Source organism: Chelonia mydas, chromosome 27 (assembly GCF_015237465.2).
Source record: "Chelonia mydas isolate rCheMyd1 chromosome 27, rCheMyd1.pri.v2, whole genome shotgun sequence".
NCBI classification, from domain to species: domain Eukaryota; kingdom Metazoa; phylum Chordata; order Testudines; family Cheloniidae; genus Chelonia; species Chelonia mydas.
The window spans coordinates 14,713,474-14,737,169 of NC_057860.1; the positions used below are offsets into that span (position 1 = coordinate 14,713,474).

Genomic DNA, 23,696 nt, shown 5'->3' on the forward strand with positions numbered 1-23,696 from the left:
TGCAGGGAAACAGGGACAGGGGCCAGTCAGATGGGGGGAGCCCCTAGAGCCAGCTGGACACAACACGCCTCTCCCAGCTGGGGAGCCACCAGGCCGGGAAGGGTCTAAGGTGAGCTGGGCTCTCGGAGGGGGCTGGCGCCAGATCCTGAGTCACCTGCCAGCTCGAAGTGATCAGAGGCCCCATGCCCTGGGGCACTGAGGGCCCCAGGTTTCTAAGTCCAGGGGGCCAGGCATTGCCCACTTACCAAACTGGCCTCCTGCGTTGGCCTCCGCTCCCTCGCTGTTATTGCCAAACTGCATGAGCGAGTCCAGCGTGCGCGGGGACATGGGCAGGTCGATGGTGTTGCTGCAGGTCGTTCTGTAGCGGGAGGGGGTGGAGGACAGCACAAGAGAAGCCATGAGAGGCCGAGAGCCGCGTCCATCACCGCTGCAGCGAGGCTGCCTAGCATCGGACGGAGCTGAGCCTGTGTGGGAGGGGGAAGGATGGTGCCCTGGGATCAATTCCCAGCTCTGCGCCCACTTCCTGAGTGACCCTGTGCCTTGGGCTCCCACTTCTCCATCTGCAAAGTGGGGAGAACGCCCTTCCCCCCACACTCTGCGGGGCTGAGCCGGCGAGCCTCCGAGCTCCTTGGGACGGGGCGTCTCCATGCGTGTCTGCGCAGCTCCCAGCCCAACAGGGCCGGATCTTGGGCTCGCTGCAACAGAACGAAACAGAGTCTCCCTCTCACAGTCGAGGCACGTCTGTCGTGGCTCCTACAGAGCAGGGCAACCCTGTGTTCAGACACCCCCAGGCAGCAGCCTCCTCGGAGAACACTTACGGGGTGACGCAGATGAACTTGGTCTTCAGGTATGGCGCAGTGCCTGTGGGGAGAAGAGCCGGTTAGTTGAATGCCATCTGTCCCACCCCGGACGGCCCCGCTATTGGGATACCTGGCCAGCCACAGATGGGCCGGCTTCGCTACGCACGAGCGCAGGAAGCATCGATCCAGGCCGGGAGGCAGCTCCCTGCCATCGTGACACTGATGGTTCACGGCTGCCAGATCTCCCCGACGTTCCCTCTCCGCAGAGCTCTCGCCAGCCACTGGCCGGACAGCAGGGGCGGAAGGTCAACGACTACCTGAGTCCGTAGCTTCAGGGTGCTCCTGGCTCTCCGGGCGACAGTATTTGCCAAAGGCTTCCTCCTTGGGGATGTCGGGGTACAGGTAGACCAGGGGCGAGACCAGGATGTTGGTGGCATCCATGATTTTGTAGCCCATGATGATTTCCGCGAACGACATGCTGTTGAGCTGCTGCTTGGTGTACGGCTCCACGGACTGGATCTGGGTTTTCCCTAGAGGGGGAGGCAGCAGGTCACGCCGGCCCGGCCCTGGCTCACTTGGGAACCGCCCCGCAGAACGACCAGGAACAGAGACAGCCCAGCCAGCCGCCGCGGAGCGGCTGGACCGAACAGAGGCAGGTTCTGGGCATGGCAGCAGGGAGCCCGGGATCCGGGGAGGGGCCGAACACCCCCCGTTCTGGCAGCACCAGGCGCTCGGCACCCCGGGGCTGGTTACTACGGTTACCCGGCTCACGTGTCACAAATAGTGACTGTCGTGGGGACGGAGGGGCAGGGTTTAGAGCGCCGGCTGGGGACTCGGGAGAGCGGGGTCCAAGCCCCCCATGACCCTGGCTGACTGCCGGGCGGCAGAGTTGATTGCAGGGCTGGGCAAAGACATGCTAAGATCACAAGGGCCTTGCTCCACAGTAACGGGACCACGCGGCTCCCCGCGGCTCGGCGCCCGGCCCTGTCCGGACACACGAGCTCTGCCCGCGGGGTGCGTACCGCTGATGTCCTTCTCCACCCAGGTGAAGGTGATGCCCCCCTCCTTGCTGCTCTCACTGAAGCGCAGCAGGAAGGTGCCTGGTGGCTTGGTGCTCAGGATGGCCCGCTCCCGCTCCTTGCTGATGAACCCCATGATGTACCTGGCAGAGGGGAGACAGTGCTGAGCCACGCAGCGATCGGCCGTGTCGCCGCCTCCCGCCCCCACTCCCAGCGCCGCCGGCCGCGGCTGCAGGATCAGTGCCGCCGGCCGCGGCTGGGGCTGCACGTTGTTGTCACAAGGGATCCCTCGCCCCGCTGCTGCGGACGGTAGGCGCGGTCCCAGTGGGCATGCAGACAATTTGGAGAGAGAGGAACTTTCTCCAGGGGCTGCTTTGCCCCAGGGTGTTGGCGGAGACAGATCCATTGACCCTTCCGTACAGTTCTTCCTGCTAGTTGCCACCATGCAGCCAACGCCACGGCCGGGAGGGAAGGAAGGAGCTGTGGTCCAGCCCCGCGAGCATCCTCGGGATGGGCTGCCAATTTGATACACTTGGGCCACCCTGCCAGGGCTAACGGGCCGGCTGGCATGTCCTGAGGGCCGGACATCGGCTGCAGAGCTTCCCAGCGCTCAGTCCAGAAGGAAACAACCGAGCCCCCCGCCTGACCGGCACCGCACAGGCCAGAGAGCCCACCCGGCTCCAGCATCCAGCCCACAGCGGAGCTAGGGCACATTTCAGGAAGAGACCCCAGTCCTGATTCAAAGACTGCACCACGGCCCTGGCTGAACTGTTCCCAGGGCTAATGCACCCCCCCCCACCCCCAGTAAAGTGTGCACCCCGCATTTCTAATCTGCATCAACGCCTGAAACAAAGTTCAATGACTGCAAAGGGACCCAGCATGATTCCGAGCCCAGGGGGAACTCACAGGGGCTGGCGTTCGGGAGAACACCCCAGGCTTTGGGAGTCACTGAGCTACAGGAGACATGGACACCCCCCCCCCCGCAGCCACCTTACAGCTCCCGTCTCAGCCCCTCCATCCCCTGGGGCCCAGGCCCTTCCCCAGACTCCAGGGTCCTAGGGGTGGGGCCACGGCTCACCCTTCATTCCACAGCGCCAGGATGTATTTCTTCACGAGGTCGATGATGTTGTCCAGCCAGACCCAGAAGGAAAACCCCTTGCCGGCCATGTTTTCCTGCAGGGAAGACAGAGATGCCCGGTCAGCGCAGGCTCGGGGAGGGGAACGTGGAGCAGGAGGGTGCCGCGGGGCAGTGCTCACCTTGCAGAACTTGGCCCACGTGATCTGGCAGCCGGAGTAGTTGACGCCTGGCCCTAGGGTGGGGACAGAGCAGGTCGTTAGCACTGGAGCGATTTCCTTAACCAACGGCATTTCCACGGGTCCATGAACTGAGCCCAACCGCAGAGCCCCACGCGCCACCTGGGCTCCTGCCACCGTGCTCCCGGCTAGCGAGTCAGGCCGGGAACAAACTCAGCCTCTGCCTTTGGCCTGCGTCACTTGGCACGGATCCTGCCGTGCCACTCGAGAGCCGCCCGGGCAGGGCAGGCAGGGCTCACCGGGGGCTAGGCCTCCTGCCGAGTTTCACCTCCACTGGGACGCTGGGCAGGCTCCCCCGGGCTCAGGGACAGAGCCCACACCCCTCAAGACAACCCGCCTGCCTACGGGGTTTAGAATCCATGGGCACAACCAGCCCGGCCCTCCGGCGGGCAGGGCAGATTACCTAGGAGTTTCTCTGCCAGCGTGGTCAGCTGTTCGATGCTGAGGCCCCGCTTGGTGGTGGAGGAGAACTGCCAGCTCAGAACCTCGGCCACCTGGTCCCACGTGCCGATCGGGGGCTTGGTGAAGAAGTTCACGTTCTGTCGGAGAAAATGAAACCTCCCCGTGGGCGACGCCGACGGAGGCTGGGAAACACACCAGCTTGCAGCGGGCAGCCCGAAGGGGGACGCTGCCCAGCCCAACTCCCCACCCCACTTGGACAGGGTACTGTGGGAGAAGGACTGTCATCCCGTGGGCGGTGCCTCCACCCCCCCCCGTGTGTGACCTTGGGCCAGCAACTGCCAGGACTCAGTTTCCCCTCTTCTCCTCTCTGCCTCGTCTGGGTGGCTGGGAAGCTCTCTGAAGCAGGGACTGTCTCACTGTCTACGTGCAGTGCCAGGGCCCCCGATCTTAGCTGGGCCTTCTAGATCATAGCACAGTCCGAATTAGAGGGGTTCCTGTGGCTCCAGCCCCCAGGCTGCGGCCTCCGACCATGCGACATCCCAGTGCAGACTCAGCCCTTGCACAAGGGTCCGGGCTCAGGCAGACCGGCCGTGCACCACCACTCAAAGCGCTGCCGACATGCGGCGCACAGACTCGGGTTCGGAGGGCGTTTCACACGGGTCTGACCTGGAGTGCTCAGGCCCGGGCAGCTCAACTGAGCAGAGACAGACACTCTCGGGGTAGCTCCTCTGGGGGATCTGCTGAGTCTCTCCCACCCAGGGGCCACATGGCGGGCGGGGCACTGCTGGGCAGGCCGCGCACGTACCTTGGGGTTGTTCGTCAGCATGTTGTACCACAGGATGGACGCCCAAGCATTGGGCATCTGGCAGATGTTGGAGATGACCACGACAGGCAGGGAGTGGGTCTAGAGAGACGAGACACATACGAATGGCCCTACTGGGTCAGACCAAGGGTCCAGCTAGACCAGTCTCCTGTTTTCCGACAGCGACCAATGCCAGGTGCCCCAGAGGGAATGAACAGAACCGGTAATCACCCAGTAATCCATCCCCTGTCACCCATTCCCAGCCCTGGCAAACAGAGGCTAGGGACCTCATCCCTGCCCATCCTATGTAATAGCCATTGATGGACCTAGCCTCCATGAACTTACCTAGTTCTTTTTTGAACCCTGTTATGGTCTTGGCCTTCACAACATCCTCTGGCAAGGAGTTCCACGGGTTGACTGTGCATTGTGTGAAGAAATACTTCCTTTTATGTGTTTTAAACCTGCTGCCTGTTAATTTCATTTGGTGACCTCTAGTTCTGGTGTTATGAAAAGTAGTAAACAACACTTCCTTAACTACTTTCTCCACACCGGTCATGATTTTATAGACCTCGATCATATCTCCCCTTAGCCGTCTCTTTTCCAAGCTGAAGAGTCCCAGTCTTATTAATGTCTCCTCACACGGAAGCTGTTCCAGACCCCTCATCATTTTTGTTGCCCTTTTCTGAACCTTTTCCAGTTCCAATAGATCTTTTTGGAGATGGGGCGACCACATCTGCACGCAGTATTCAAGATGTGGACGTACCATGGATTTATATAGAGGCAACAGGATATTTTCTGTCCTATTATTTACCCCTTTCTTAATTATTACCAGCTTTCTGTTTGCTTGACTGCCGCTGCACACTGAGTGGATGGTTTCAGAGAACAATCCACAATGACTCCAAGATCTCTTTCTTGAGTGGTAACGGCTAATTCAGACCCCATCATTGTATATGTATAGTTGGGATTATGTTTTCCAATGTGCATTACTTTGCATTTATCAACATTAAATTTCATCTGCCATTTTGTTGCCCAGTCACCCAGTTTTGAGAGACCCTTTTGTAGCTCTTCGCAGTCTGCCTGGGTCTTAACTATCTTGAGTAGTTTTCTATCATCTGAAAATTTTGCCACCTCACTGTTTACTGCTTTTTCCAGATCATTTATGAATATGTTGAGTAGGACATGGTTATTTCCTTAGGTCCCTCCAGACACACACCCCACCTGCCCCGGCCCCATCTCCCGGCCCAGGCCCTGCAGCATGCTGCAAGCCACGCCGCCTGGCTGCGCCCTGCCAGGGGTCCCTGATGCGAGCGCAGCCTCGTCTCTAGCGCGCTCTCCCTTCTCAAGCTGGCCTCCCCTTCTGCCATGAGCGGCTTCGCCCAGTGCCGAGGCCACAGCAGCGTCCTGCCTCCCTTCGCCCATCTCCTCCTGGGAGCCTTGCGAAGGCCAGCAATAGAGGCGAGAGACAGCGCTCTGCCTAATGCTCTGTGTACCCGCAGGTGGGGCCTTTGCTCCCACAGGCCTGGACAAGCCATCGGAGAAGCGGGGCCTTTATCTGAGGGGGAAGTCGGCGGCACCTTCCCCACTGGGCTGGGCGACCCCGTCCTGCTCCCGCCAGGGGGCAGGGGGACGGATGCACAGCTCCTCCTGGCAGCAATTCCCACAGGACTCACCTCCAGGTCGATCTTCAGACCCTGGTGATAGACCTCGGTCTCGAAGGTGATGAGGTGGAGCTCCTCTGTGACGATCAGGGAGGCCTGGGAAGGTGACAGGGAGGGTGTTCAGAGGACGCCAGCTTCCCCCCACCCCTGGGGGCCAGGCAGCTGACAGGCCAGGCACTGCTCTGGGTCACAGAGCCACATGGGGCGCCAGTGGGCTGGCGCCTGGGCACAGTGAGGTCAGCAGCAGCCTGTGCACCCCAGATGCCCTGCGGGTACATGCAGGCTTGACCCGTTTTGCAGGGGCCCGCTGGGGGGTTGCTTTGCCTCCCTGCAAAATGCGGCGCACAAAATCTTCCCTACAGATGGTCTGGAGAAGGAGAGAACTCCAGTGAGCTCTGGAGGGGCTGCCCAGGAGGAGGGCCTGGCGGGAGCTCCCCCTCCCTCTGGGCTGGGGACCAGAGGGGTCTCCTTCAGGGCCCCCTAGGCCGCCTCTCTGGCCACACGCGCAGGCTCAGACACTCACGTCGCAGTTGGCTCTGCCCCCGTTGCCGCACCTCTGCTCCCGCAGTGTCTGCAAAGAGAAGGGACAAGCTAAAGCCCAGGCCAGCTCCCGGGCCCCGGGCCCCAGGCCAGCTCCCGGGCCCCGGGCCCCAGGCCAGCTACCTACCAGGTGCTTGAACTCTGCCGACAGGCTGCCGTTGTTCGACTCCTCCATGTTCATGACCTTGGTGTTTGTCCCCAGGATGTTAAACTTCCGGGACCTGGAGGGGAGGAGGGGGAGAGAAGGATGGTTAGGACCCCGCAGAGCCCAGCAACAGAGCAGGGGGCGGGACGACACGCGCCTCGGGGAACGGAGGAAGACGAGACGCGTTGGCTCCACTTACCCCCGGAGCGCGGCAACGTCACCAGAGTCCCTGCAGAGGAGACAGAGGCACAGTGTTGGTTCGCTCCGGAGTGGAGGACACGTCCCATTTACACCCCCCACCCAGGTGGGCACTGCAGCTCCCAAGGGGCCCTGACTTCATGTGGACGGCTCATGCGCACCCTGACCCCAGCAGCCCAAGGGCACCCGAACGAGAGCCACGTGCAGTGGGCATGAAAGCCTCCCCTGTGCCCACAGGGCCCTCGCTCCTCCTGGATCTCAGCACAAGGGCGGATTCCCGCAGGAGAGGCTGGGGCCTGGGCAGAGCCCATGGCCGCGGCTTGGCCCTTCGTTCAGCGACTCCTCCCCAGCCCCGCGGGTGCGGCACGGCCCAGAGCGCAATACTCACTTGTCAATGCAGACTTTGATCTTCAGCTGGTAGTTCAGCTCAGGAAACTTGACGAGTAACCTGTCGGAAGGCAGCAGGCGTTTCAGCACGAGCCGTTTGGACGCCAGAGCAGCCTTCGCCGGTGGCCACGAGCCGAGCATCCCAGGAGAATCGCAGGAGGTTTAAGCACCACTTAAGCACTGGGGCAGCGCTGTTCCCACGAAGGCTCCCAGGCAAAGGCCCAGGGAGGTCTCCGCTTCCAGGAGATTAGAGCCCCGTTCCCAGGGCACCAGCCCTTGCAGCTGCTGTCGAGCGTGCTGGGAGCTGCGGGTGCTCTGAGGGTCAGGCTGTTAGCACCCACTGCCCCCTTGCTCCCCCATGCACTCAGGGGACAGGCTCTCAGCTGGGGATCTGACCGGGGAAGGGTTTGGTCCCAGGCCACGTGGCAGGACCACAGCGGAACTGGGATCAGCACTCGGGATCCCCCAGCTCTCGACCTCACGCCCGTCCCTCCCCACTCTAGGAGCTCCAACGCCAGCCGCTGGACGACACCTCCAAAGCCGGGGCCTGGGGTCATGCTGCTCTTGTTGCCAAGCGTTCCAACATGATGGAGCAGAAAGGTGTCGTGTGGGAGAGGCTGGGCCAGGGGAGACCAGCCACAATGGGAATATGGCGACAGGAGCCAGGCACGTGGGCGAGCAGAGGCACCACGCCCCAAGAGATCGGTCGAGGCAGAAACGCCACCAGCCGCGGACGCAGGAGCACTTGCCACGTCCTCCCGCCAGCCCCGGCTGCAGGGGCAGAGAAACAAGAACCCGCAGTCTCCGGGAACAGAGTGGCTGGCGCTGTGTCAACAAGGGGCCTGCTCCTGCAGCCATTTGGGCCGGATTCCCCACCCTGGCAGGACAGGCGTTCTCCAGCCAAACGAAGGAGCGAAAGGACCCTCCAGATGCACACTAACAGCGACCGTGCGTTTGGCCTCCCCACCTCGACAGCTCCCCCAGCACAAAGACTAAAGACTAACCGGACTTTGGTGGTGAACTGCACGCCGGTTTTGATGACCAGGGGGCGATCCGGGTGCATGGGCATGCAGGGCTGCCTCTCCACCACGAAGGCACTGCGGGACGAGAGCACATGGGGCGTCACGCTCGGACCTGGAGGGGGGGGACCGCCTCCCAGACACACCTGCCTCCCAGACACACCCGCGCTGCCAGCCTCCTCCCTGCGATAGCTGCTTCCAGTCGCGCACAGGGTCAGCGGGAGCCGCAATTTGCCCTCATGACCTGGGAAGTACCCACGGTACCTTTTCATTAGATTCCTGAACAGCTCCACAATCCTCTCCTCCAGCATGGGCCGGTGCTGGACGATCGGGTCTCCCTTGTAAGACACTTTCTGCTGCAGCTCCTCGAGCTTCTTGATCTGCTGCCGTGTCTGGAGCTGGGACTCTGCGAGGGATGTGATCCTGGAGGAGGGGGGAGCCGCGTTAGCGCCTCTCGCTCATTCAGCCTCTTACTGCCCTGGGCGCCTGCAATCTGCAGCCAGCAGAGGGGAGAGGCCTGGATCCCCGCTCAGCACCTTTCCCCGCGGGCTGCAGGAGAACGCCCGAGGCACACGGTTTGTAAAGTAGAACGGTGTAGATTGCTCAGTAGTGGCCTGGGCAGGGCCCCGAGTCGTCACAGCTGCCTTGCAAGGTCACACCCGCTGGGGCGAAGGGTTTGATGGGCCTGTCAATCGACCACCGTTCATTCTTCCGGCAGCCAGGCGGGCTGGCACGAGGCGCGTTTGGGCGGGGGAGACACTGGGGACTATTTAGCCAGGCGGGAGGAGGGGCCAGGGACAGAGATCCGTTCCTGGCGGTTTGAATTAACCCACTACAAGAAGGGTGTGGAAAAATTAGAAAGCGTCCAGCGGAGGGTCACAAAAATGATTAGGGGGCTGGAACACATGACTTATGAGGAGAGGCTGAGGGAACTGGGATTGTTTAGTCTGCGGAGAAGAATGAGGGGGAATTTGATAGCTGCTTTCAACTATCTGAGAGGGGGTTCCAAAGAGAATGGATCTAGACTGTTCTCAGTGATAGCAGATGACAGAAGGAGGAGTAATGGTCTCACGTTGCGGGGGGGGGGGGGGGGGGGGGGGCGCTAGGTTGGATATTAGGAAAAACTTTTTCACTAGGAGGGTGGTGAAACACTGGAATGTGTTACCTAGGGAGGTGGTGGAATCTCCTTCCTTAGAAGTTTTTAAGGTCAGGCTTGACAAAGCCCTGGCTGGGATGATTTAGTGGGGGATTGTTCCTGCTTTGAGCAGGGGGTTGGACTAGATGACCTCCTGAGGTCCCTTCCAACCCTGAGATTCTCTGATTCTAGGATTCTCTGCCCGGGATCCAAGCAGCGCCCAGCCGGCTCTCCGCTGGGGAGCACTAATGGGAACAGGCCGCGGGGGGCTCATGGGTTCTCACCAATTTTCCAGGCGATCCAGGCAGATGTTGGGAGGGCCCCCGATACAGGCGATTTGCTGCCTTCTCTTCCAGTCAGCCAGCTCCTCGTCTGCCAGCGTCTTCTGCACGTACTCCATGGCTGACAGCAGCCCGGCCAGTTCGCTCACAATCCCCTGTCCAGGGAACAAGACAGTCAGGTGTCGCCGGATCCCTTCAGTCCCTGCAAGTTCTAGATCTCTTAGACGGGAGGAGCCCCTGAAAGGCACCTGCAGCTCTGCCAGCACCAGTGGCTTCTACTGCGGCTCTGTGGGCATGTCCTGTTCTAGCCGGTGCTTATATCAAGCCCCTCACCGTGGTATCTGAGCATCCCGACACTGCATTTAGGAACAGATGTTCAAGTGCTCAATGCCCAGAGGTGGGGCCAGATTTCCCAGCTCAGCTCCCAACCTGCCAAGCTCCGTTCTGGCCACGTGTCTTGGTGCCTACGTGGGAGCAGAGCCCTTCCGGGGGGCCTGGCCCCAGGTTGCTCTCCACACACGAGATGCGCCAAACGCACAGCAGCTGGGAAGTGGGTTTAGGGAAGTCACTGCAAACTCCTGGGGGCGGTGATCAGCAGAAGTCAGGGCTGGGTAGGTGTGAAAGCGCCTGCACTGGGTCAGCGAGATCACACATGATACGTCTGACATGTGCACACGGACAGGCCGGGCACGTCCCACTACGCAGCTCAGCCGCTCTTCGGCACGAGGCCACTTGCTGACAGAGGCAGGAGCTGCCTCCGCTCTTTCATTTGGTCTTTTCTACTCGTGCCTAAGACAAGAGGAGGCCGGTTTGGTGCCCGAGAGGAAACCGCCCAGGGACTTTGACAAGTGAGGGCATGGGGGGGGGGGGGGGGGCTGAGCAGAGGGCAGACAGAAGCCGGGGGAGGAGAGCCCTGTACTCTGCGCATCTGGTCCAGCGCGGTCAGCATCTGCTCCAGCTGCTGCATCTTTTGCCGCGTGACAGACTGATTGTTTCCGTTCAGGTCCTGCATGTCTGGGTGGGGAGAAGAGCAAGTTACTCACCAAGCGCACGCGCCCCAGCCCTCTCCCAGCACGGGGCGCCCAGTGCCCCCCCAGCTCCCTGCTCAGTCACCTGTCCAGCAGAAGGACTCTCCATCTCTCCAGCCCTATAGGTGCTGGAACTAGGGGCGCTGGGGCTGCCGCACCCCCGGCTTGAAGTGGTTTCCATCACGTACAGGGTTTACAGTTTGGTTCAACAGCTCTCAGCACACCCACGAATTGTTCCCGCACCAACATGGGAGTAGCAGACCACCCCCAACCTCTCACGTATTTATCCTCACCCCCCTTCCCCCCCCGGTCAGCACCGGGATCCCCACTGCCTGGGGGTCTGAAGCCAGACGGTGACTGTCCCGCCGGGCTGGGATCCCCACCGCACGCTGAGGCTTAGAGCACAACCCCCATGGGCTGGCTGAGGCACACAGACTGAGCGACTGCCCCGAGTCACAGGGAGTCTGTGGCCGAGCCAGGAATAGAACTGGGGTCTCCCGAGTTGCAGGCCAGTGCCCTGTCTTTGCCCTCACTGGGAGGAATGCCAGGCTTTCCCCCAGCGCTGGCTCAGACAGGCCTCGCCAGATCGCACCTCCTGGCACATTTCCCTCTGGACAGGCACTTCCCCCTTTACCTCCTTGGCTTTTCAGCGTCTTGTAGTTGAAGTCAAAGTCGTCCTGGAGATTCTCCACCACCTTCATCTTTTGCTCCAGATCCTGCAAGGTGAGGGGTCGGGGGTCATCTCAGGGGCAGAGGTTCAAACGCACTCAGCAGGGCCATGGGGTGGGGATCCCCAGGGCTGGTCCCCGGGCAGCTGGGCTGACCTACCTGCACCCGCTTCCGCACGTCCTGTAGATGCTGCTCCAGCATTTGCTGCTTCTCCGTCACCACAGCGGCCGTGGGGTGCGACGCCTGCCCGCCTTGCTGCGGAGGGGAAAGGAGATGGGCGTTTGCGAGAGCTGGATTGCAGACCCTGCTGCGATACTGTCTGCCCGCGGGGGAGCCGCGTGCGCTGGTAGTGAGCTCCTGATTCAGCCGGGCAGCTTGGGCACTCTGGCCTCTTGGCTCAGGGCTTTGCAAGCAGATTTGCCTCCCCACCACGAATCAAACCAGCAGCGTCGAGTCCTGGGATTGCAGCTCGGGGGCCCCAGGTCTGAGTAGATGCCCCCGCCCCACCCTGACGCCCAGAGTGACAAGCTGAACGCAGACGAGGAGAGAAGACAGGTGGACGCACAGACCAGGGGGCAGTGACGCAGCTCCCCCGAGTCAAGCGAGGACTAGCACTGTGCCCCTGAGCGGGCGCTGCCTCGCAAACAAGCGACAGCGGCCCAAGCCAACTAACGGCCGTCCTGCACTCGCCACTTTTCCCACACGCTGAGCGAGCATGGCCCCCTTCTTGACGGATCCTGCGAATGGCCATTCAAATCCCACAAGGCCTTAGGTACCCACTACACCCCACTTCGGCCAAAGGGCGCGTAGGCCTGTTCTGCATCAAGGAAGGGGGGGGATTGTCTGGCAGGGAACCGCCTCAGCGAAGAGCTGGAGCCCCCCCCGCTCTCACCTGGGCCGCGGTTGCAGCTGTCTGGAGCAAGCGAGTTTCTTCCCAGAGACACCGAGCCACGATCCGGGCTATTTCCATCGGCTTTTCCAGGTACCTGCTCTGTAGGCATTTTTGGAGAGAGGGACAGGAGAAAAACAAAAACATCCAACCAACGTTGAGCAGGTGACAACAATGATGGTGATTTTCAAGCCTAGGGCAAAGGCCAAGCGTTTCAGAGCCGTTCAGGGAACCGCTGAGGGGTTTAACAGGAACTGGGAATCACGGCCGGCTAGGCTGAGGTTCTCCCTCACAAAACACTGCCTAAAATGTAGAGTGGATTCGTCACAGTTTTGCAGAGTCCAGCATGAACTGCTGGTCTCTTCCTGGACACAGACGACCCACAAATGCATTTTACAAGTAGTTAGTAGAACCTGCCTAGCCCCCTCCGTGCCTCAGTTTCCCCAGGAAGTGACCTGGTCACAGAGGGAATCATTGTCGGAGTTGGGACGATAACCCAGAAGTCCTGGTCCCCAGTCCTCTGCTCTGACCACTAGGTATCACTGCCAACTATCAGTTCTCCAATCTGCCAAAGACTGAGTGTAGCAGAGATATTAAGTGGTGGGGTCGTGAGAAGCCAGTAGGGCAGGAATCTTAACCCACCCACAGGCAGCTGAGGTCGTTACCCAAAGGGCATTTCGACCTTGCAGCTCAGCATTGGCCTTGGAGGGGAGAGGACAGTGCCCTGTTCAGGTCGCAGACAAGGCAGAGCTGAGAGTGCACACAGCTTTCTCTGCCATCAGAGCGGGGAGGCAGGGGCTGCTCATCAGCGACATCACGTGGCCTCCGCCTCTTCTCTGGTGCTTGAGGAGCGAAGGGGGAAACGCCAACCAGGCTCCCAACCAGGCCTTGCCTCGTGACTCCTCCGCTTGCACTCTGGCTAGGGCAGGAGGGCTGGGTGCGGGACAATGGAAGCGCGTGCTTCGCTGGGTTTCCAATTCAGAGTGTTGGGCAGGGCCCCCGGCAGCCACGCCACGGCCCCATCAGCCCTCCGGAGGGGCCAGAGTACAAGGGCTGTCAAAGATCTCGGACCAGCAGAGCCATGTCATTGGGGGGCAGGAGGGTTACCTGCATAGCTACCCAGGTGCAACCCCTCATGTGGGCAGTTCTACTGCGATCGAGGGGCCTTGACAGGGCCAGGAAAGAGTTAATGAGCTGCTGCGGGCTTTGTTAGTCCTACCCGGACACATTGGCAAACGGCTTGGAGGGAGGCGTGAACGGGGAAAGCTGGGGGCTGGCTGGGCGGGGACGTCGAGCTCGGACTCAGAGACAGGCCTGGCTGGGGACAGGCGCCGACCTGAGACTGCTGCTGCCAGGGCCCCGAGGGAAGGCGATGCCGAGGTGGGACTGCTGCTTTGGAGTGGCTACCTGCCCATTGCTGCCAAGCGAGACGCCGGCCGGGGACACTCTGCCTGAAGGGAGCGACAGCTCCGTGCAAAGGGCCTGGCGGCGGTTTCTCGCGTGGCTACATGGTGCAGCTAGACAGGGCCGAAGGGCGAGTCGAGCCCGTAAGTTTCATGGGTCCCGAGGTCAGGGAGGCAACGGGAGCATCCTTAACTAGCTGGCCGGGCTGAGCCGAGAACCCGCTGCCTCTGAGCACGAGAGACAGGAGGCAGAGCGTTCCCCAAGCGCCCCACCCTGCCACCCGTGCTACTGAGCCCAGAGGCTCTTCCTGGGGCCCCCAGCCCGGTGGCACGGCACCCACCTGCAGGAACTGTTTGATCCTGCGCAGGTTGTGCTGGTAGAGGACGTTGGATTCCTGCAGGAAGCGGCTGTACTGCTGGTCGATCTCCCCCAGCAGGTTGTGGAACACCAGCGTGGCGTGGGACTCCTTGCTGGCGGCGTACGCCCTGCGTGGGAGGGACGGCACAGAGGCGGGACTGAACTAACCACGCAAAGCGGGTGCAAGGAGGGGGTAGGAACAGTCCGTGCCACCAGCACGGGCCCCACTCTGCTCACCCCAGGGCGACTCCGTCGGCTGTTTGGAAGCGACTCCCACCTGCACAGTGAGAGCAGGCCCCGGCTCCCTGCTGGGGTGTGACCCCCCCACCCTGGGCACCCAGCTGCCTGACGTGGGCCCCCTAGGCAAGCCCCAGCGAGAGCAAGAGGCGCCGTCTGCACACCTGAGTCGAGTGGCTGCAGAAACCTGCTCATCCGTGCGCGTAGGCCCGACTCACTCATGCAGGCAGCTGTGCATGCAAATTCTACGGGGACGTTTTTAGGCTGCCTGACAGCTTGCGAGTCAGTCTTAGCAAGCCGAGTACGCGCTCTGCATCGGTCCCCTCCACCTCCCGCCGCGGGGAGAGTCTGCGAGAGCCAGCGCCCAGTCCCAGACCCGCTTGCGATGTGTCAAATCCACCATTAAAAGTGCTCCAGCCAGCCCCGTCCCCGGCCCCGGGCCCCCGGGCTGCCCTACCTGCCTGCAGGCGTGACACACACCAACATTCACCACCTTGGCAGCGTCAGGTCGGCCAGCGACACGGGAGAGAGGGGAGGGGAAGTGCTTGTGTTTGCAAATTCCTCCACCAGCTCCGGTTCTAGGAGAGATGCTCAGCAATGGCCAGATTCTCCCTCTGCAAAGGGCTAAGCACCAGGGCCAGGCAGCCTGAAACCCCCCAGGCGCGACTTCAGTGGCATCTAGCCCTGGTATCGGCCCCGGGCATGGGAGAGGGTCATCCAGACAGCCACAGCAGGCCAGAGTGCCGCCACGCCATTTGGCAACAGCAGCCCAAGCGCAGGAGGTTTGGACAGAGGAATTGCCAGGCCAGGTGCCCACTGAGTGCAGTTTCCCGCCCCCAGCTGCTGCGGTTACGGGATACCCGCCCCAGGTAAGTCCCTGCCTGACCCCCATACACTGGAGGCTGGCTCATGCCCCGAAGCAGGCGGGCAGACACGAGAACTTACCAGTCCTGGCTTTCGATCCAGGGGGCCAGGAACTGCCTGAGCTCCATGGGGAAGCTGTCGCTATACAGCTGATGCAGCTGCTCCAGGTAGCGCGTGTCCAGCTGCTGCAGCTGGTTCCACTGTGCCATCTCGTCCGGCTCTGGAAACCTGGCAACACACGGAGAACCGCGTCAGAGCCGCAGGGACGCTGAGCTGCAGGGGGCCGCCGCGGGCTCCAGGGGCGCGTCTTTGTTCACCTGGGAACAACTCTTGCGGGGCGTCTGCCACAGCGTCAGACCCATACGCTGGAGTGACGAGTGATTGTCATCACAGGCCTGTGGGGAGGGTCCCGGTCAGATTTTAAACACCACCCCCGTTTTGCCAGGCTCCTAGCCCCACTGGTGGGCTGCCTGAAAGGGTGGCATCTCCCATGCTTGATCTTCGCCCAAAGTTCAGTTTTATTTAAGGTTGATGGAAATCCCCTGGGCCATTTCTGAATTCAGCAGAAAGAACGGACCCAGTCTTCCCCATTTTCAGAGGCGTTCCTGGCTTTGTTATTGCCCCTCTGCCTACAGGAGACAAAAATAACTCCCCCTAAACACTGCAGAGCGGCCCGCCCTGAGCGCCTCCCCCGGGCAAGTGGGACTTGCCAGAAGTGTTTCTATGAATCCTGTGCATGTGACGAAGTGGGACTGTTCTTAATGTTTCCTCTGAATAGTGTGGGGGGCCTCAGTTTCCCCTATGCAATTCTTAAGTATCTAGGTGGTGGGATAAGGGTGTATGATCACTGCAGAGCCCTAGAGGGCAGGTGCGTGCAGGGGTCTGGACACAGAATGGCCGACACCCTGTTTCCTGGCCACTGATGGCCTGGGCCCTTCCCCCCTGCAAGGTGAGAGCTAAAGGGTTGGAGAACAAAGGAATCAGGTGACCTCCTGGCCCGAGAAAGGGACAAAGCCCAGAGGAGGTGGGGCTGGAGGGTGTTTCAGTTTGGGGCTGGCTGGGACATGGAGTGAAGGGCAGACGTGGTTGTCTGGCTCACTGCCCCCCAAAATGGACCCAGCTGAGGGGTCCTGTTCTCTGCACCTGCAAACTCTGTTTTAGACCATGTTCCTGTCGTCTAATAAACCTCTGTTTTACTGACTGGCTGAGAGTCACGTCTGACTGCAGAGTTGGGGTGCAGGACCCTCTGGCTTCCCCAAGACCCCACCTGAGCGGACTCGCTGGGGGAAGCGCACGGAGGGGCAGAGGAGGCTGAATGCTCCGAGGTCAGACCCAGGAAGGTGGAAGCTGTGTGAGCTGTGTGTCCTGCAGACAGGCTGCTCCCAGAAAGGAGACTTCCCCAGAGTCCTGACTGGCTTCATAGGGAGCAGTTCCAGAGCATCGCCCAGGGACTCCGTGACAGCATGCCTCAATTTCCCCCTACACTTTGCATTGCTGTTGGGGGGAGGGATGGGGGGGAAGGATTACGTTTGCTCTCAGGGCAGACTAACAGCGAAGCAAGGGGGCTGCAGCCCAGTGTGGCCCGCCCTGAAGGTAGAGGGGCTCCCCTGGGGGTCTGGCACACTGATTGGTTCTGATCAAAAGCTGGGGTGTAGCTCCGATCCTGTGGATCCAGGACACCAGGACTAGCTGCTATGGGCCAGATAACAGGCTGTTGGCTTCCCCGGGATCTCACGGAAAGGCTCCATGCAACACTCAGCAGGACAGGTTGAAGGACACACTAAACAGAGGTAGGACCAAATTCTCTGACTAGGGGATTTAGAGACGCCTCAGGAATAAAAGATAAATCCGACAACCTTAATCTCAGGCCTATCTTCTGACCCATCTGCCCTAGGGTCCATCTGCAACTGGAAAGAACCTTGGTCTAGAATGAGCTGCCAGAGTGAACAGATCTCCGGTCATTAGCATAACAGGGCAGCTAGACTTTGAAGATTAAAATTCACCCTGGTGCAGTGTCAGCCCACGCTCCCCTCTCACCCTTTCCTGCACAGGCCCGTGCTGGCTCCCTGTGCAGGACTGAAATTCACCCTGCAACACGAGGGCCTTGCACGCGCTGGTTTCCAGGAGCTCGATGCCACGGCACAAGCCCCAGGCTTCGCTCTGTGGTCCCTGGGGGCGGACATGCACCCGGCTAGCGTTCTGGCTCAGAGCCTGGCTCCGGGCAGTGCTGTGGTTGCATCGGATGAAGTGAGCTGTAGCTCACGAAAGCTTATGCTCAAATAAATGGGTTAGTCTCTAAGGTGCCACAAGTCCTCCTTTTCTTTTTGTGAATACAGACTAACATGGCTGCTCCTCTGAAACCTGTGGTTAGAAGGTTAATGAGGAAAATCAAACAAGAGGCTAGAGCCTCCTGGTAGGCCACTTCTCGTGCCCCCCGCCCCCTTTCTGCTGCCAGGATACAACTGCACCTACTTGTCCACCCGTCCACCAGCAGCAGGGAAGTGCACGGAGAGAGGCGGCTCCCAGGCATTTGCTCAGGGTTAGTTTGATGCCACTGAGCGCAAGACCCCAGGACACTGATTTCCCCTCGAGGCCCCTAAGACACATCCCTATCCACAGGGGTCTTCGGGGCTCCGTTTGAGAGCCCCTGGCCTTTTGCCTGTCTTCTCGTTAGCACAGCAACTGGTTTTCTGGGCCACTGGAGCGTTTTCACCCGCACACGCTGGGCTGGCCAGAGAGCGACACCATTTCAGTTCAGCAACACAGAAAGCAAAAGTCAGATTCTCCCGGGTGAGCCATTTCCTACGTGCAATAACACTTCTGCCTTGGACCAGCGCCAAGCACTTTTTGAGAACGAGCTGGTTTCAAAACCAAAATCATTGAGTTGTAGCCCCAGCCACCGACACGGCCCGGGATCCTGAAGGCAGCCCCCTTCCACACAATTCACGCTCGCCCTTAGAACTGGCAAGGTCCCGGACTATTTCGCATCTTCTACTCATCTGGGGGTGGGGGTGGCCCGAAGATCTTCTCTTTGGTGAGCGGCTAGGCGCGGCCGCGGTAGAGGTCTCTTTATTAAAGCACGAGCAAGCCACAGGAAGCAGCGTACCCGCGACTAACGCTGCTGAAGAGCGGCCAGTTACCAGTGCGCCTTCTCCCTTCGACCCAACCACTAGCAGCTCCCGCACCGCTCGGGGCCCGCGGGGGCAATGTCACGTCCCGGCTGCCACCAGGCACAGGAGCTGCCCGGACGCCAACCCGGCACAACGGGACTCTGGACAACAGAGAGTCACACGTGCTCCTCGGGGAGAGGCCCAGGAGGCTGCAGGCAGACACGGGAGTTCACGACGGCTGCAGCTTTCAGTTAGGAGCCTGGATAGGACGTGGGTTTGGCTGGCCAGAGGGGCCCTGCCACTGACTTCCATGGGCCTGCAACGCCTCTGGGGAAAACCCATCCCCGTTTTAGGTGCCTCACTTTCAGCTCCTGATTCAGCAGAGCCCTTAAGGACGCGCTTGCCCACCCTGGTTCAAGGCGGTGGCTTGGGCCCGGACAACGTGCTTGCCCCCCCCCCCGATTCAAGGCGGTGGCTCGGGCCTGGACAACATGCTTGCTGAGCGGGGTGGGACTGCTCGCCTTTCTGGGTGAGGCGCGTGCCTCGGGGACCCCTCGGGCTCCCGTTCAGCAAAGCTGCTCTTGGCTTCCTACCTGCAACTGGCGGTCAGGATGGCTCTGCTGCAGCGGCCCAAGACCCGCACGGATTTGCACCCCACACAACCCTCTATGTTCAGCACCAGAGGACAGTGCCCAGCGGCTCCGGCTTGGGAACTCCCAGGACACAGCCTTGGTCTATGCAAAGGAAGAGTGAACCCTGAGCCACAGGCCAAACCCACATCACTGGGGGATTAAAGAGACACGCTGGGGGGACAGTGGGTGTGTGCTGTCCTCAGGAAGATCTCCCCCCTCCCTCCCATACAAACCCACCAGTGCCCCTCACGACATTACATGGCCCAGCAGCTTTCACAGGATGTATGTTAACACCAGGGGGAACGACTCCTGGCGAGCCGAGCACCACCGTCTCCTCTTGCAACCGGAGGTGGGCACCAAGCACGAAGATGAGTAATCAAGAAACACAAGCAGCCCACACAGCTCAGAGCACCAATAACCCTGCTCCGACTCGAGAGCCGGTCTCTCAAGTGCTGAAGAGTTTCAGGCTCTAACCCTCCCCCATTCCCCCACCTGCAAAGATTTAATCCCCCACCTGCCTCAGCGCTGGTGTTAGGAGTCCAAATCTTGCTAGTTTGGCTATTCAAGCCTCCAAGCGAAGGTTGACCATGGAGCGGCTGAGAAGACACAGATCGGCACACAACACAATATCCATGCGACTTGGACCCAACGAGGGAACTCGGCCCTGGGCAGAGGGGCAGCTCCAGGGCCACATGCCAGGTTAGTGGGATTTCTGTGGTGCACAGGCCTGGTGCTAGCTCTGTGCACAGGGTGAGCTTCACCCCAGTGGGACACACAAGTCACCCCAGAAGCAATTCTGAAGAGCCATGGACAGGCAGCCTAGCCTGTGCGCTGCACAGCGCCCCTCAGAGCCAAACCCTGAGGAGAGCTGCCGATATTTAAATGGCTACGGCCCTGATTCAGCAAAGTACTTAAGCACATGCCTGGTTACAAGCACACAAGCTGCTTAAAGTATTTGCTGAATCGGGACCCAAGGCCCTAGAGTCTGATCCTGTCGACTTCACACAGCTTCAGCAGGAGTTGTGCCTGCCCGAGGCTGCAGGAGCAGGGAGCCGTAGGAATCCTCGGTTCAGAAAGCAGGGATCTGCAGCTGAGCCCTTTGTACCAACTGGGACTTACACCGGGAACCTTCTCCCCCACCCCACCCTCTCTTGAGCACAGTCCACAAGACTTCCCAGCACTTCAAAAGGAGGAGTGAACCAATCAGGCAGAAGAGTCTGCAGTTTAGATTTGGAAGTGGAGCTCTCGTCCCATCACTATGCAAATCTCTCTACAGCGAAGCCAACCCCCAACTATCCCTGCCAGAAACATCCCCCTGCCAAGACCCGGCTCTGTTCACACAACACAGAACATTTTCGGTAGGCTCCCTACCTTCACCTGGAAGGGCTCTTAACCAGCCCAGAGCAGCCAGTTAAGTGACTTCAGCAGAATGCCGATACACACCCGGCCACAAACCAGACTCTACCTTGATTCTCGTCTTTGGTTTCCCTCCAGAACCAGCGCAGGGAATGAGCCACCCGACTTACAGTAAGTGCAGGAGGTGGAGACTGCCAGGAACCACAACAGAAACGAGGAAGAAATAACTCTTGGGTTTATTCCATGTGTGTCAATGGGAATCAAACAAAAACTAGCAGGGGAAACCGTGGCTCGTTCACTGGGCAATCTGCAACTCTGTGAAGGCGTGAGCAAATTCAGTCACCACTAAAAGGTCAGCTGAGCGCAACCAGCTACCGCTAAAGTTCAGCTGAGCGAACCTCGTCACGGGTAATTTTGCTTTTAAACCAACATTTCAGCCTGTGAAGTATCGGGGTGAGATGCTGTGTCAGTTCAGTATCTCAGCCAGAAATGGCGGGAGATGGACAGCAGCAGATGGGCTGGCATTGCAGTAACTAGAGTTCGGTCCCCCTGAGACAGGCCAGGGCAGAGTGAGAAGCTAGGAGTGGTCATGGGTCACAGAGGGACCTTTGCATTTTGCTTTGTCTGTCTGTCCCGAGAGCAATGCGGGGGTCACAGCCTGGAGAAACAGGGGACCATTCCCTCTCTTGCTGGACTTGCACTGTTATAACCCTACTGACTTCCACAGGGGTAGCTCCCACTCTGTGACAGAGGGCAGCCGGGACCTACAGCTTCGGTGATGGTAAATAACGGTGGGGAAAACCCAGGACAGGTAACCCCACATGAAAGCAATCCAAGCAAATATTACAGGACAAGCTGGAAGTCGGGAAAGCCTGATTTTGTGGAGTTGGGGGTGTGAGAGGTTACAGGAAGCATCTCAGATCCCATCACATGCCTCCAGTTGCTCCCTGCACTCGCCACCTTCTGAAAGTCATTGGCATTAGAGATGGGGAAACCCCCCCAGCCTCTCCCAGCAGTTCAGGGTGGATTTCTGCAAGCCCTGAAGCCGGGTCTAGGCTTAGACGCCTGCAGGAGAAGGAGCAGCTCAGCAGGATGAGGAAGCACAAATCACACACATCAGACCAGAGTGAGAACAGCTGCTTCTCTGCTTCTGTTTTAGCAGCAGCCAAAGACCTGAATCTGAAGAAAGAGAAACTTACCAAAGCTGCAGTTTCATAGTAATCAAGCTGTTTTCCCTCCTCTGCCTGCCAGGGCACCAGACTCTCATATGGATTAGCAAAACTGCTGCAAACTTGTAACATTCAGCACCTCGGAGCCTAACATGGGTCAAACTAGATACTCAAAGGGAGGCATCCAGAACATGAAACTACTTGGAGAAAGTTTAGCCCTAGGTGACCTGCCCACAACCAGCCTGTGGCCAAGCCCTGAGGCCTGATCCCTAAACAAGTAAAACAAACCAGCGGAACATTGTGCATTGTAATAAAACCAAAACTGAGCTCTTATGCCAAAACCAGGAGTCTATCGAGCACACCACAGCAGCGCCATTCCATGTCTCCTACGCTCCTCTGCAGCGCTGAAAGACTGCAGCCCAAGCTGGGGAACGGCGTAACCGGGTTTGGCAGCGATCGCTCTCCACACTAGTCTGTCCTCATACGGCAGGTGCGGGCGCCCTGGAGCCCACGTCGCCAGTTTCACAAAGCCCCGAGAGAGTCTCCTATTAGCCCTAAAATGCTTCCAAACTAAACCGGCTCCAACCCTGATGGAGCAGCTGCTTTTTGCAGCTCACCGCAGATGAAATTAGCAAAAGCATGAAGCTTAGAAAGCCAATTTGACCCCCAGACCTCCGAGTGCTTCCCAATGGGGAGCTCAAGTGACAGCTGGGGAGAGACACCCGGAGAGAGGGAAGGTTCACCCCAACCTCACAGAGGGTAATGACTTAAAGCCAAAACCTGCTACCGTCTGGCTCCCCCCGGCCCCAGCCAGCCAAACCCAGGATGCTGGCAGTATCTCCCATCTGAAGAGGCCAGCAGTGCTCGGAGGGATTGATCCGGTGCTTGCTGGAGTCAATGGACAGGCTCCTCTTAGCATCGGTGGCTTTGCACCGACCCTTCTTTGCCCATGGACTGTGCCCCAAGTCTGCCATGCTTCCCCAGACAGCTGCTGCTCCTCCAAAGCCTCAGCCCAGACCGTAACCTCTCCCGCTCGTGCTGGGTGCTCAGGGACCTCCTGGATTTACAGCTGCACCCACCAGTGTCCCCTTGTAGCTGCTGCGAGCTCGGAGATGTTTGCATGGGCTCCCCTCCCATTCACACTCCTGCAGAACATCCCTGGGATGCTCACTGCCCTTGGATGGGGTGGGAAACAACACTGGAGAAATACAGAGCAGCCTGCCTGGTCCACAGACTACAGCCTGCCCGCATGGAGATTTCAGCCACTTGGATTCTCCGAAAGAAAAGGAGTACTTGTGGCACCTTAGAGACTAACCAATGCATCCGATGAAGTGAGCTGTAGCTCACGAAAGCTTATGCTCAAATAAATTGGTTAGTCTCTAAGGTGCCACAAGTCCTCCTTTTCTTTTTGCGAATACAGACTAACAGGCTGTTACTCTGAAACTTGGATTCTCTGAAGTGTCTTTACCACATTACAGAACAACCCTCCTCTTTCCGCCTCCCAGGCATGCGTGGGGGGAATCCCGAGTACTCCTCGCTCCCTCTAGCCATTGCACAGCGGGGGAGAAATGGCAGGTCCTTGGAGATCTCAACCAAGGCATAGGTCGCTATGTGACTCGGCACAGAATTGTGGGCTGTCTAGATACAGCCACACGGGTCAGGCCAAAAATGTATTACGTAATCAGGTAACTCCAGTCACTGTCCTCAGAGCCCTCTTCTCCACAAGGCCTTCTAGTCAGCCTCTTCATGGAGAGCAAAGCACCGTGCTTACAGGACGTGTCCCCTCCAAAAGTCGGACTGTCCTCTTACTCCTAATGCCAGGAGCGCTGGACGCCTGCTTCCTGGAAGAGCTGCCCATGGGGCAGTGCGATCATGCACCCTGAACACCTTCCAGGAGACCGCAGAGCGTGGCAGGAGCCTCGCCACAGGGGGTGTTTCCCTACTAAGCCCAGGAAACACAAACCCAGCCTCCAGCGCAGCTGAACTTGTGCCCCACTACGTCTTTCATAAACATCATTTGAAACTACTCAGATGACGCCTGGAGCGTGGCTGTTTGCACGGCTAGACAGGTGTCGGCAGCCCGAAACCAAGATCCCCGGGCTGCAGCACGGCAGGGACATTCTGACCAAGTCAGCCACGGCTCGCTTCCGGGAACAGTTCCTGTACTGGGTGCCAAACCAGTCTGGGCTTCTGTTCAGCTGCGAAATGCTTCCGAGTTCCCACGGCAAGCCCCAGGCAGGCCCAGCTGCAGAGAACACTGCTTCCAGGAGCAGGCCCTGCA

General features: G+C 59.6%; 1 protein-coding gene across 9 annotated transcripts in view; it reads right to left on the reverse strand.

Moving 5' to 3' along the window:
* Positions 1-23,696, reverse strand: part of STAT3 (signal transducer and activator of transcription 3) — a 33,815-nt gene that overhangs the window by 2,166 nt on the left and 7,953 nt on the right. For 3 of the 9 annotated variants that reach the window (XM_037886627.2, XM_037886628.2, XM_037886631.2), the window contains 22 exons: positions 15,230-15,376; positions 14,031-14,175; positions 12,290-12,388; positions 11,557-11,652; positions 11,363-11,444; positions 10,620-10,714; positions 9,704-9,855; positions 8,549-8,707; positions 8,270-8,362; positions 7,267-7,326; positions 6,880-6,909; positions 6,663-6,756; positions 6,519-6,566; positions 6,008-6,091; positions 4,341-4,439; positions 3,537-3,672; positions 3,077-3,129; positions 2,898-2,992; positions 1,823-1,962; positions 1,115-1,330; positions 819-861; positions 246-358 (listed from right to left, as the gene is read on the reverse strand). In XM_037886627.2, the coding sequence (XP_037742555.1) occupies positions 246-358; positions 819-861; positions 1,115-1,330; positions 1,823-1,962; positions 2,898-2,992; positions 3,077-3,129; positions 3,537-3,672; positions 4,341-4,439; positions 6,008-6,091; positions 6,519-6,566; positions 6,663-6,756; positions 6,880-6,909; positions 7,267-7,326; positions 8,270-8,362; positions 8,549-8,707; positions 9,704-9,855; positions 10,620-10,714; positions 11,363-11,444; positions 11,557-11,652; positions 12,290-12,388; positions 14,031-14,175; positions 15,230-15,357 (2,260 nt within the window). In that variant the 5' untranslated portion in view covers positions 15,358-15,376. Of the gene's footprint in view, positions 1-245; positions 359-814; positions 862-1,114; positions 1,331-1,822; positions 1,963-2,897; positions 3,130-3,536; positions 3,673-4,340; positions 4,440-6,007; positions 6,092-6,518; positions 6,567-6,662; positions 6,757-6,879; positions 6,910-7,266; positions 7,327-8,269; positions 8,363-8,548; positions 8,708-9,703; positions 9,856-10,619; positions 10,715-11,362; positions 11,445-11,556; positions 11,653-12,289; positions 12,389-14,030; positions 14,176-15,229; positions 15,377-18,851; positions 18,993-20,355; positions 20,437-23,696 lie in introns of those variants that run through there. The other 6 variants (XM_037886630.2, XM_043537049.1, XM_043537048.1 and 3 more) reach the window with 6 other exon arrangements.